This window comes from Chenopodium album, chromosome 1 (assembly GCF_948465745.1).
Source record: "Chenopodium album chromosome 1, dcCheAlbu1.1, whole genome shotgun sequence".
In the NCBI taxonomy this organism is placed as follows: Eukaryota; Viridiplantae; Streptophyta; class Magnoliopsida; order Caryophyllales; family Amaranthaceae; genus Chenopodium; species Chenopodium album.
This window is the reverse complement of record NC_137834.1, coordinates 61,896,686-61,909,317: the sequence shown is the minus strand read 5'-3', so window position 1 is coordinate 61,909,317 and position 12,632 is coordinate 61,896,686. Positions and strand designations below refer to the sequence as shown.

The 12,632-nt window shown below is 33.8% G+C and overlaps 2 protein-coding genes across 3 annotated transcripts in view; both read right to left on the bottom strand.

Moving 5' to 3' along the window:
- The window catches only part of LOC145556826 (U3 small nucleolar RNA-associated protein 21 homolog), a 33,506-nt gene extending 31,773 nt beyond the window's left edge, over positions 1–1,733 (bottom strand). Inside the window, exons 1-2 of one of the 2 annotated variants that reach the window (XM_081618480.1) lie at positions 1,445–1,733; positions 1,326–1,353 (exon numbers count right to left, since the gene is read on the bottom strand). In XM_081618480.1, the coding sequence (XP_081474606.1) occupies positions 1,326–1,353; positions 1,445–1,609 (193 nt within the window). In that variant the 5' untranslated portion in view covers positions 1,610–1,733. The remainder of the gene's footprint in view (positions 1–1,325; positions 1,354–1,444) is intronic. The other variant, XM_081618477.1, reaches the window with a different exon arrangement.
- A 7,957-nt stretch (positions 1,734–9,690) lies between these two features.
- LOC145633967 (uncharacterized) lies at positions 9,691–10,482 on the bottom strand. Its single transcript, XM_081685549.1, has one exon. The coding sequence runs from the start codon at positions 10,480–10,482 to the stop codon at positions 9,691–9,693; it is 792 nt and encodes a 263-aa protein (XP_081541675.1).
- Positions 10,483–12,632: the final 2,150 nt, after the last annotated feature.

Here is a 12,632-nt window from a genome sequence, read left to right as displayed (position 1 = left end):
TTTAATTATTATTTTTTTCAATCATCAAATATATATACAAAGGCAGTAAGGTGTAAGATTTAGGGAATCAAGGTTGTTAGGACAAAGAGCACCGACATGTGTATATTGTAGTAACAAATTAAAACAAGGTGAGCACGAAGTAGAGGTGGAGGGCCGGAGGCCAATGCCATAGAGTTAGCACAAATTTATATAGTTCTTGGATGTGTATGCCAATTATTATAACCCCAAACAACATAACTGGAACCACTACAAACAGATCTTGTAGCTATGCGAGTCATATTATTGGCAGTACTGGTGCTTATATAGGAGATGTAATGAGGCAAACCCAAAGAAGCGAAACAAAAAAAAAGTGCATATATTGGTCTATGATTTAAAGGTCATATTCATATAAAAACCTAGTCGTCATTTGCACTCCTCAACATTGCTTCAATCTATTTCTACTGATTTTGTTCCAACTAATTAAAAAAACACTTTCTTACAATGAAAAGCAATTGGAAAGTGAACAAAAAAAAAGAAGGTGCATTATCACCAAGCTTTTATTATTAGTTGCAGTTAACTGCAGTAATTGAACTTTTTATTCAGCATTTAAAGTATGCAAGTTTCAATTATTTTTAACAACAGAAAATTTCGCCTCTTACCTCCCCACTACTCTACTTTTAACTCTAAGCAACTAAACAATACAATTTTCCTTACCAAAACATTTCAGCAATCCTAGAGAATAAAGAACAACAAAATGTCACTTTAATTGCCAACAAAAAAGAAAAAAGCTACAATAAATAAAGTTGGTCGTTTCACATTGTAACTTAGTCATTTGTTATATGAATCACCAAAATTATTAGCATCAACAATTAGGTATAAGTCAGCTAACAATATATTTCTTCTAAGAGCAAATATAACACAACACTTCAATTTCAGGTGTTACATGTGACAGATTAGCTTTACGCCTTACTGCAAGAAACCAAAATGCGACACATAATATGATATTCATGCATTCAGGAATTGGCTAAAAAATAAATAGAATTATTATTTATAAAAATAAAAAAAAAAAAAAAACAACAACAACAACAACAAATTAAGACCCTTGCAAGAATTACATTAGCACCTTATTCTGAACCATTCGAAAAAAAAAAAAAACTCTTTATTCATTTCATTTATCCTTCACCCCTTACAATCATATACACCAAAAACCCAAGTAATTCAAATACACCAAATTTCACAAAAAAAAATGAGAAAAAACTATATATATATAATCAATAATTCCAATAGCTATATAAAAATAACCCAAAAGAAAAAGAGAAGTAATAATAGAAAAGATGTCCACTTACCAACAAGGACCAAATTAAGCTTCGCACACTGCCCACCATAAAAAAAATATTGGAAAATTAGTTCTTCATTGAATAACATTAACAAAAAAAAGAGAAGGAAAAAAAATAAAAGTGAGTACGTTGTAAATTTGCCAAGCTTTTCCAACGCTAACAGTGACGAAAGTTTCAGTGCCAAGCCTTTGAACAGAGAAAGGAACAGAGCTAGTGATGTAACCAATTGCTCTAAAGGGTTGAAAGATTCCTTGAGAAAGGGCAGCAGGCCCGTCTCTGAGGTCTGATTTCATCAAGTGCGATGTTGGGTGCCTTCAATGGAGAACGTTGAGTGCGCTTCAATGGAGAACTCAGAGACACAGGTAGGGTTGGAGCTTGGAGGCCTTGGATTCAAGGGGGATATTTCATTCAATTATCAGCTATTAAAACCCATGACCCGCCCGGTTATAAATGGGTTAGATCCGTCATAAATAAATCAATGGGTCGAGTTCCATCATCAATTTATCAGCTGTATAAAACTAGCAAACATGTCATTTTTTAGTAGGTCCTTAGTGTTTTTTTTTTTGGGAAATTCTCATTGGTACACCTGTGGTTTTGACTTTTTGCATTGATACACTCCAAAAATTTTGTCTTCCCATCAGTACACCCAAGGTTTAGTCTTTTTCCCAACCGTGACTAACACCGTTAAAAAGTATTTCATTAAGTTAAAATAATTAAGGAAAAGACTATAATACCCCTTTTAAATATCTAATGTCTCGATTTGCGTGCCGAAAATTATTCGATTAAAGTTTTGGAAGTCATGTTAGTCTTTAAAGATCTAAACCTCGAAATTAGCAAAAAAATAGCGCAAATGTCTCATGTGCGTGTCAAAAATGTCTCGGTTTGCATGCCATTACTTTTTTGTGATAGTAATTGTTCGGTTAATGTTTTAGGGATCATTTTGATCCCTTTAGGATCTAAATCGAACTCGAAATTGTAAAAAAAATTAACGAAAATGTCTCGTTTTGCGTGTCATGACAAAACAAAAAAGAAATATCATGACGTGCAAAATGAGATATTTTTGTTGATTTTTTTACAATTTCGAGTTCGATTTAGACCCATAAAGGGTCAAAATGACTCCTAAAACTTTAACCGAACAATTATTATCACAAAAAAGTAATGACACTCAAATCGAGACATTTTTTGACACGCATATGAGACATTTGTGGTTATTTTTTTGCTAATTTCGAGGTTAATTTGGATCCTTAATGACTAGGACTGCCAAAAATTTAACCGAACAATTTTCGACACGCAAATCGAGACATAAGATATTTAAAAGGGGTATTATAGTCTTTTCCTAATTATTTTAACTTAATGAAATACTTTTTAACGGTGTTAGTCACGGTTGGGAAAAAGACTAAATCATGGGTGTACCGATGGAAAGGTAAAAATTTTGTAGTGCATCAATGGGAAAAGTCAAAACCACGGGTGTACCAATGGGAATTTCCCTTTTTTTATTTAATTTAGTCTATTAAGAAAACAAATCTTAAAGTTAACAGCTACGGAGTATATAAATTTAAGTAAAATTGAGTTTGACAATATTGAATTGGAAAGCGACGCATACAATATTGTGTATAACATTGAATAAGAGGTTGCAGGATACTTCCCATTGATGCTTTTTTATAAAAATATTAAGCGACTGAAGCATGGTTTTTCTTCTTTTAAGTGTAGTCATGTTCGTAAGGCGGGTAATACTTTAGCATATCTTGTTGCTAGATATAATTATAGTGAGTCGATATTACTCGCCTAACATTCCTTAAAATAAAAATAAATAAATAAAGTAAAAGAAAAGAAAAGGGAAAAAAAAAAAGGAAAATTTGATTTTAATAATTCAACCTTTCACCGGTCTTAGGGCCTGTTCTCTTCCGTTGAAATTCAGTTCAATTCAGTTCAGCTCTTAGGGCCTGTTCTCTTACGTTGAAATTCAGTTCAGTTCAGTTCAGTTCAGCTCAAATCAGTTCAGTTCAGTTCAGCTCAGTTCAGTTCAGCTCAGTTCAGTTCAGTTCAGCTCAGCTCCTAATTTCCTTCTCTTATAAAATATTCATTTCAGTTCAGTTCAGTTCAATTCAATTCAGTTCAATTCATTTTAGTTCAGCTCAATTCAGTTCAGTTTAGTTCAGTTCAATTCAGTTCAGTTCAGCTGAGTTCAGTCAATGAGAACAAGCCCTTAATTTATGTCTAATGATATTGCTAATGATATAAAGCCAAATTTCATTCTTTTAAGCTCTTATTACAATGACGACAACAACAACAACAACAACAACAACAACAACAACAACAACAACAACAACAACAACAACAATAATAATAATAATATGAACAATAATAATAATAATCAATAAGTAATAAATAAAATAATAATCATCAATAAATAATAATAATAATAATAATAATAATAATAATAATAATAATAATAATAATAATAATAATTGAAATAATAATACTAATAATAATAATCAATAAATAATAATAATATAATAATCATCAATAAATAATAATAATAATAATAATAATAATAATAATAATAATAATAATAATAATAATAACAATAATAATAATACTAATAATAATAATCAATAAATAATAATAATAATAATAATAATAATAATCAATAATTAATAATAATAATAATAATAATAATAATAATAATAATATGTACATTTGTATATACACATATGTATAGTAATAAATCATCAATAAATAATCAAAGATCACTAATCCGTAGTTAAAAATCATTAATTAATAAGTTCAGTTCAGTTCAGTTCAGTCAATCAGAACAGGCCCTTATTCTATTAATCTCACCTTTTAATTATACATGATTACTCCCACCTTTACTCCCCCATTCATTTTTTTTTTTTTTTTTTTTTTTTGGTAAATAGAAATTTTATTACCAAAGAATAAGGTTACAACTTACAACAAAGCTAAGCTGTAACACCCCAAACACCAAAGACCAAATTGGCCAACCAAACACCAAACAGAATCCAGTCCAAGCCTAGCCACCTTCTAGGAAGGGTTCTAGGAAGAACATGAACCAACTACTGGACTCGGGAACTTAGGCACCTTCTAGGAAGGGTACTAAGAACCAGGACCAGAACAACAACCTAAGCAGAATACAGTAAATATCTATCAATGCTATTACATCTGCAAGCAACCAAAAAAATTATCTCCCTAATCAACTATAATCTCCCGTATTTTTAAATATATTATTAATTTGGGTCAAAAATTATTTTGGTACAAATTATTTTATGAACCTTCATTCTATAATTTATTTCAATACAACTAAAGCTTAGTCCATTTCAATCATTTGGCCCATTAATTTTATGAGCCCCAATCTTTCTATTTACCCTACAACATTCTCCCCTATAAATACCCCATTAATCCCCAAATTTTTCCCACACAAAAAGGTTAGTCTTATTTTCTCCTTTGTTTTATTAATTTGAATAATTATAATTATTGATTATGGGTTTTGATTTTATTGTTTGAAATTAATTTAATTAGTATCAAATTGTATTTTGATGATTAAATTTGATAATTTCAGATTTTTTAAATGTCATAATTTTCAGATTTTGTAAATTTTATAACCTAGGGTTTTTAATTATTGAAAATCATGATTTTAGGGTTTTTATGAACAATTGATTTAGGGCTTTTATAGTAATGATGTTTTGAAATTTTGGTGATTATAACTACTGATTAGTTTAACTTAATTCCAGATTATTTTGAACACGTAAATTCGTGTTTTAATTTTTAGATTTTCGTTCATTAATATTAATCCCGTTTTAATCCCGGTCAGGTTCTGAACTCATCCGGTTTTGATATAAAAGTGCAGTTTTCCATGTAGAAACAACGTTTTAAGAAAGAATCACCACCTTTGGTAATGTGTGCCACCCTCTCGTGGCCAAATTCAGCCTTTAAATATGATTTTCGGGCAGTTTTTGATTTTAACGAAGTTTTTTTATACTTAAAATATTATCCTTGAGTTTGATTAATAAAATTAATTATGTTTAAAGTTAATTAAGCATAAATATATGTTTTTATTGAAGTTTTAAGTGCTGGAAATAGTGTCTAAGTACTACTTTTGATGTTTTATAAAGAGGGTTTAATCACCCATTGAAAAGGGAGATTATTAGGGGTTTTTAAATAATTTTAAGATTTTTATTAAACTTTAAACTTGTTGTAATTTCATGTATAAGAGTGTATTTTAAGGTTTTTATAAAGAAAAATTAAAGAACTATATATAAGTCTTTAATTCTAACTAAAGGGAAGGTTTTAAAGTGATGTTTGATTTGGATTTTGAAGGTTTTAAAGTAAGTTAGTATTGCTGTAAATTTGATTGATTGGGTATTGATTGAGATATTATTATTTGGTTTAGGAGAGGAGTTTATTGAATTTGATTTCTAGTTAGTAAAGTGGCATACCCATTCGTTTGCTCAAGGTACGTACAAGTTATTAGGAAACCTTTCTTTTAGGTGCATGTTTAAGGACGGATCGAGAACTTAGTATCATGTATAGGGATGACTGAGTTAAATTGTTTGGTTATACATTGTGAATTTCGTATGACGTGCACTATTTTATATTGCAAGAATTATTTGTGCTCTAATTACGCAAGGTGCGCTTAGAGGCAAAGGTATGTGATTGGTGTAAAGATTAATCCATTACTCATTCATGATTATGCAAACAGGATGAGTAAAGGAAGAATTCAAGTCTTATAAGACGAGGTTAAGGTTTTGGGGTGCCTTATGCACTCAAGGTGTTTATACACCAAGGTAGTAAAGGAATAAACAATAAATGTTGCTTGTCACTAATAAATCAAGAATTGAAATTGGGAAATTGTTTTACTTGATTGGATTGATTGTATTGTTTGCATATGAGTCATCACCAAGTCTAAACCTGTAAATCACGTAAACTGCAAGATGGATGAGCAATAAAACTCTGGATTGGTGCACATTTGGAGTAATGACAATCAGGGGTTGGGGTACATGGGGTAGAAGCCGTGTACTTTTCTCGAGGCCGTCTGATCTACGAGTCTCTTATTTCAAATATATTTTTTTAAAACTAGGAGTTAGGTGAGTTCTCATACTAACTACGGTCACGAAGTCGCGCCCGTGGTCGTTGGATGTTTATTAATGTTTCCGAAAGGAGGCATGGAGTTTTTCTTTTATTGATGTTCAAAATGGAGCATGGGTTGGACAACCTTGTCTATTGTGTAATCCAATGAATAAAAATAATGATATACCTATTATTAATTAATGGAGTCTTAGTAATATAAATAGTTGAGTCATGTGCCGAGTCTATAAACTAATGATGCATAATGGTTGATTATTAGTAGCATGTTAGGGATTTCTTTTATGTTTTGCAGCTTGTATGTACTCAGCTTTGCTAATTGCGTGCTTTGTATGTCTTTCTTTGGTCATGGCCTTCGCCTTTCAATGACCCTGTGACGATCCAATTTTTACACTTGTAATATTGGGGAGCAGATTAAACACAGGTTCTTACATACACAACATTTGCATCAGGGTTGTGGGATTTTGAGTAGAGAGTTGGTTATTATTCGCGGTTTGTTTCTTTTCATAAGTTTGAATTTATTTAAACTCTGTTTTATTTATTTACTACTTTTGTGGGGTTTTGAATAAGGGCCTTAATGGTTCCAAGTTGTATGATTTAATTTGGTTTTGAAACTTATTTATAACTGAGTTAGTTTGTCCGCTGCTAATTTCTGATATAGCCTTAACGTTTGAACACGTAGCGGTAGCACGCCAGTAATTCTCTTGAATATTGTTCAGGGTTCTCACAGGTTTAAAGAGAGAATTATTGGGGTGTTACATTAACTCAGAAGCTGATTTACAATTTCCTGTAAACATTAAAGCTTTTCTTTGAAGCCACACATTGTAGACCGTTTCACAAAAGCACATCACAATGAGTCTGCTCCTAGCATCAGTTTTCCTGCATCATTTTGCAATCCAGTGCAGTTCATCAGCAAAGCTTAATACAGGCCTAGTGAAAACCCAGAATTTGTAACATTGAAGACCATATCACATTTGAATAAATGCAAACAAATAGCAAATGGTGCACATTCTCATTAGCACCAGCACAGAAGAAACAACAAGGATCACAAGGGATTTGCCATACTATCAGTCTGTCCTTAGTGACCAATCTATCCAGAATAGCAAGCTAAGTGACAAAAAATACTCTTTGGTGAAGCTTGATTATTGCAAGTGATTCTCTTCCAGGGAACTTTAGGGCCCTGAGGTTTAATGATACTGTACAGTTTCTTGATCTGCATCTTGCCATTAACATTAGCATTATCCCATCCACCAATATCATTTACAATTTCTCTACAAGCAAGGATCTTTTTCAAAATCTAAAAGCCTTGTTAGGAATAGAAGCAATCCAAAAAGTCTTGCCTGCAAAATAGTAAATGTGAACCCATTTGACCCAAAGGGTATCAGATTTGCTAGCAAGGTCCCAAAGCACTTTAGTAATAGCTGCTTTGTTCCAGTCTTCCAAGGAAATCAAATTCCAACCACCACAGGACTTGGGAAGGCACATAAACTTCCAGGCAACAAGAGCTTTCTTTGTAGGGTTACCTTTCCCAGTCCATAAGAAACACCTAAATCTAGATTCCATCTCTCTAATGATTTTCTTTGGTAAAATGAAAATCTGAGCCCAATAAGCTTGAACACCAAAGAGAATGCTTTTAATTAACTGTAACCTGCCAGCATAGGACAAGTGCTTAGCAGCCCAAGTATCAATTCTGCCTGTAATCCTTTCAATTAAGGGCCTGCATTCAGAAATAGTGAGTTTCTTAGAAGACATGGGAACACCTAAGTACTTAAAGGGGAGAATGCCATTAGCCATTCCCAAAACCTGCTGAAGCTCACATCTAACATGATCCAAAATACCCCCAAAGTAGGCATCACTTTTATCCAAGTTTGCAGATAAACAAGAAGCATTAGAAAATTTCTGAAAAGCCTTAAAAAGAAGCTTAACAGAACCCAAATCAGCCCTAGAGAACATCAGTAAATCATCTGCAAACATTAAATGAGTAATCCCAAGTCTCTCACACCTAGGATGAAAGTTAAAGTCTGGATCCTTAGTCATATTCTGCAAACAACTAGACAAATACTCCATACATAAAGCAAAAAAGGAAAGGGGACATAGGATCACCTTGTCTTAAATCTTTCTTTGCTTGAAAAGGAGCAGAAGGATATCCATTGATCATAACTGAGTAAGAAACAGAAGTTATACAGCTCATAATCTATGTTATAACCTTGTTAGGAAATCCCAATTCACCAAGCATAGTCTCAAGGAAACCCCATTCAACTGAATCATATGATTTCCTAAGATCAATTTTCAACATGCACCTAGGAGTAATTTTCAACATGCACCTAGGAGTAACAAATTTGTGAGAATAGCCTTTGATCAACTCTGTAGCAAGTAGAATGTTATCCCCAATGTGCTTCCCAGGGATGAACCCAGCCTGAGCATCATTAACAACAGAACCGACCACCCTTGCCAATCTAGCAGTTATGACCTTAGAGATCAACTTATAAACAAGGGTGCAACAAGCAATAGGTCTATATTCCTTAACATATGAAGGATTCTGAACCTTTAGAACCAGAGTAAGAGTAGTACAACTCCAGGATTTCACAAGAACACCAGTGTCAAAGAAATCCAGAATAGCCCTGTAAACATCAATTTTCACATGGTTCCAAGCTTGTTTAAAGAACACAGCATTGAATCCATCTATGCCAGGAGCTTTGTCATCTCCAATACTAGCCAAAGCTTGGTCAATTTCAGCATGAGAAACAGGAGCAAAAAGAATATCAATGTCATTAAAGGATAGCTGCTTCCCAGCCCTAACAATAGCAACATCAACAGCTGGTAAAGTACTAGCAGCATAACCTAAAAGATTCTGATGTAAGTTAATAATTTCAGCTTGAACTAAACCTGGATCCTTCAGCAAAACATCATCACTATTATAAATAGAATCAATTCTATTCCTATTCTGCCTTTGTTTAAGAACATAAAAGAAATAATGAGAGTTAGAATCCCCAATCTTGATCCAGTCAACTCTTGACTTTTGCCTTAAGATACTCTCATAAGTATCCATCCAATACTTCACTTTTTCTATCCCAGCAGACTCCTGATTATGAAGAGAAACATTAGTAAAGTCCTCAGCTAATTGAGATTGAACCTCAGTAAGATGAGACTTAGCAGCTTCCAATCTATCACTGATCTTAGTAAAATGCCTATTATTTAGATCTTTAAGACCAGACTTGACATATTTTAGTTTCTTCCAGACTTGCAACATAGAGTTACTAGTAACATTGACATTCTAATGAGAAGACACAACTTCCTGGAAATCCTTGTGAGAAGCAAGGCAATTCAGAAATCTAAAGGGTTTGCCCTTCCCAGCTACAGAGTGAACTAAATCCACCAAAACAGGACAGTGATCAGATAAAGAAGGAGAGAGATCGATAGCCTCAGTTTGACCATAAGCCATCATCCAAGCTTCATTCACCAAACCTCTATCAATTCTGGTAGCAATCCTATCCATTCCATGACCCTTATTATTCCAAGAGTAAAAGAAACCTTTACTCTTGATTTCAACAAGATCCAAGTTATGAACAAACTCCTGGAAATCCTTAACCTCATAGTCAGTAACTGGATTCCCATTAAGCCTGTGCTGAGAAGACAAGACAGAATTGAAATCACCAATACAAAGCCAAGGTAATTGAATATTACCTAAACCTTTTATATCAGTCCACATAGGAGCTCTATGTTGAATAGAATGCAGCCCATAAACAAAGGTACAGGCAATTTGATGTTGCAAACCCTTAGTATAGATAATAGTATGAACAAACTGCTCATTAACAGTTATAACATCTAAAGAAACAGCATCAGGTTTCCAGCCAACCCAGATTCTACCTTTGGAAGAGAAAGAATAATTGCAAATCCACTCCCAAGCCTTGCCAAACTTCTTTTTTACAGAATCAAATTTATGCAGTTTAACTTTAGTTTCTAAAATAACTACAACATCAATAGAGTGGTCTCTAAGTAACTGCTTAACAACAGTCACTTTATTGGGATCATTCAGACGCCTAATGTTCCAAGTTGAAATAATCATGGCACTAGAGGGGGATTACCATCACCCCCGATAGGATTAGCAGCCTCCTCATCAGCCATTAAAGCATTGTACGCATTCACCCTAGTAACAACATGTTGAGTCTGTCTAACAGTCTGAGCTTTAGTCTTTTTCCCCACCAATCTCCATCCATCATCAGAATTAACTAAATGATCTTCAGCAGGAGTAGTCATAGGAGGATGTGTAGGTTGTACAACATCAGCATTGACCTTTGCTTGAGGAACAATATCATGAGTTTTAGGAACCCACACTTGTTTCTGAGCAGCTTCTTTCACTGCTTAGGGTATCAGTTCCCCAACAGTTCAAGGGCAAGTTTAGGAGCTTGACCCATAAAGGGATTGTTCTGAGCACTTCAGAGTGAAAATCAAACTTTTCACTCCAAGGTTTAACAATATTAATAGCAGGTTTTCCATAAAACATATGGGGTCCAGAGAACAACAAAGTATTTATATTAGCTGCAGAATGTAAATTGATGACAAAATAACCATCATCATGTTAGAAGATTTATGGTTTTCCAAAATCACTCCAATTCTGAGATATAAACCTATGCACAACAGCAATAATAGGGTAGTAACCCACAACATAGAATATTACAGCATTACACCACTTCTTATTACCCTCTAGCAAATCAGCAGAAACCAATTTAGCAACAAGCTTACCTTCCTTAATAACAGGAGCAACATACAACAGAGCAGATCCCTTTACAGCAAGTTTTCCACGGAATGAGGTATCATTATTTGAATCAGGAGCTACTAATCCCTCAGAATGTTCAGGTAGATCAGCATTTGGCATGGGAACATTCGAATTGGGAAGAGAAGAAGTATCAAGAACAGAATCCAATGGAACAGTAACCGGAGAAACCCTAGGTACTGTTCTATTGAAATCCTTTGAAATCGAGCCAAAATTTAGGTCCTTAGCTGCAAAAAAGGTGTTTACATCACTTCAGGGCAACATTCCAGCAGATGGATGAACTAATCCAGGAGCTGGAGTAACAAGTTCATCAACTTCATCAATCGAATCTGGGTTGAAAGTAGACCCATAATTCCTTAAACTTTCCAGAATCTTATCAATCGGAGCTATATGAGTATGTTTTACAGCAGCTTGGGGGAGAGGAGTAGCTGGTTTCTTCTTCTTTGCCATTGTTAAAGATCTTAAGGAGGAAAAACCATCAAAATCACAGAACTATGGAAGAGAGAGAAGAGAGAAAAGTCAACGCAAAGCCAACGCCCCAATTTGAATGTGTTTGACTTTCGAATGTGTTTACCCCCCATTCTATTTCATTAGGCCTAGAAGGTCACCCAACCTTTTACAACAGGTTGCCATCCGTGGCAGTGACTGTTGAATTAATTTATTTCTTTTTTTTCCGTTTAACTCTTGTTCCTTTAAAACGATCTCTCCTTCCCTGATTCCCTTTCTCACCATAGCTTCAATTCACTCTAATTCTCTTGTTCTTTCCTTCACTATTCTCCTCGTTTTCTAATTCTCCTCTAAGTCTCCTCGTTTTTCTTCGACAATGCCTGGAAATAGGCAATTTTCTGGCTTCTGGTTCGTCCTCTAATTCAAGAGGTGGAAGTCAGTCCAAGGTGAAATGGAACTGTGGTAGGGACACGATTTTTCGTACAGTGAAGCATGGACTTAATGCTGGAATGAAGTTTCATGGATGCCCTCTTTGGCAGTATGTTTAATTTCGATTTTAATTAAACTTTGTAATTTAGGGTTTTTTAGGTCAAAAATTAAATTGGGTGTGTGTATTTAATTACAGGATACTTGTTGTGATTTTTTTAAGTGGGATGGTGTGGAAATTGCTGAAGATTTGCGATTTACAGTGTTTGAAAAGGAGACAATCATTGCACAAATGGAGTATGAGAAGGGTTTGTTGGATGAAAAAATCAAGAAATTGCAGCTTAAGAAGGAGAATGCAGAGGAAGAATTATAGGAATTGAAGTTTGAACTCTGCCAAGTTAGGATTGAATTAATGAAAAGCGCAAGGAATGAAAGGAATTTTTCTATGGCTTTGCTGTTATCATGATTGTTTTTTGTTATGTTAGTGTTGTATTTGAAATGAATGACGTTAAAAAGGATATGTAGTGTTAAGATGCTGTTGTAAGCTCCTGTAGTTTGTGAAATGAAAT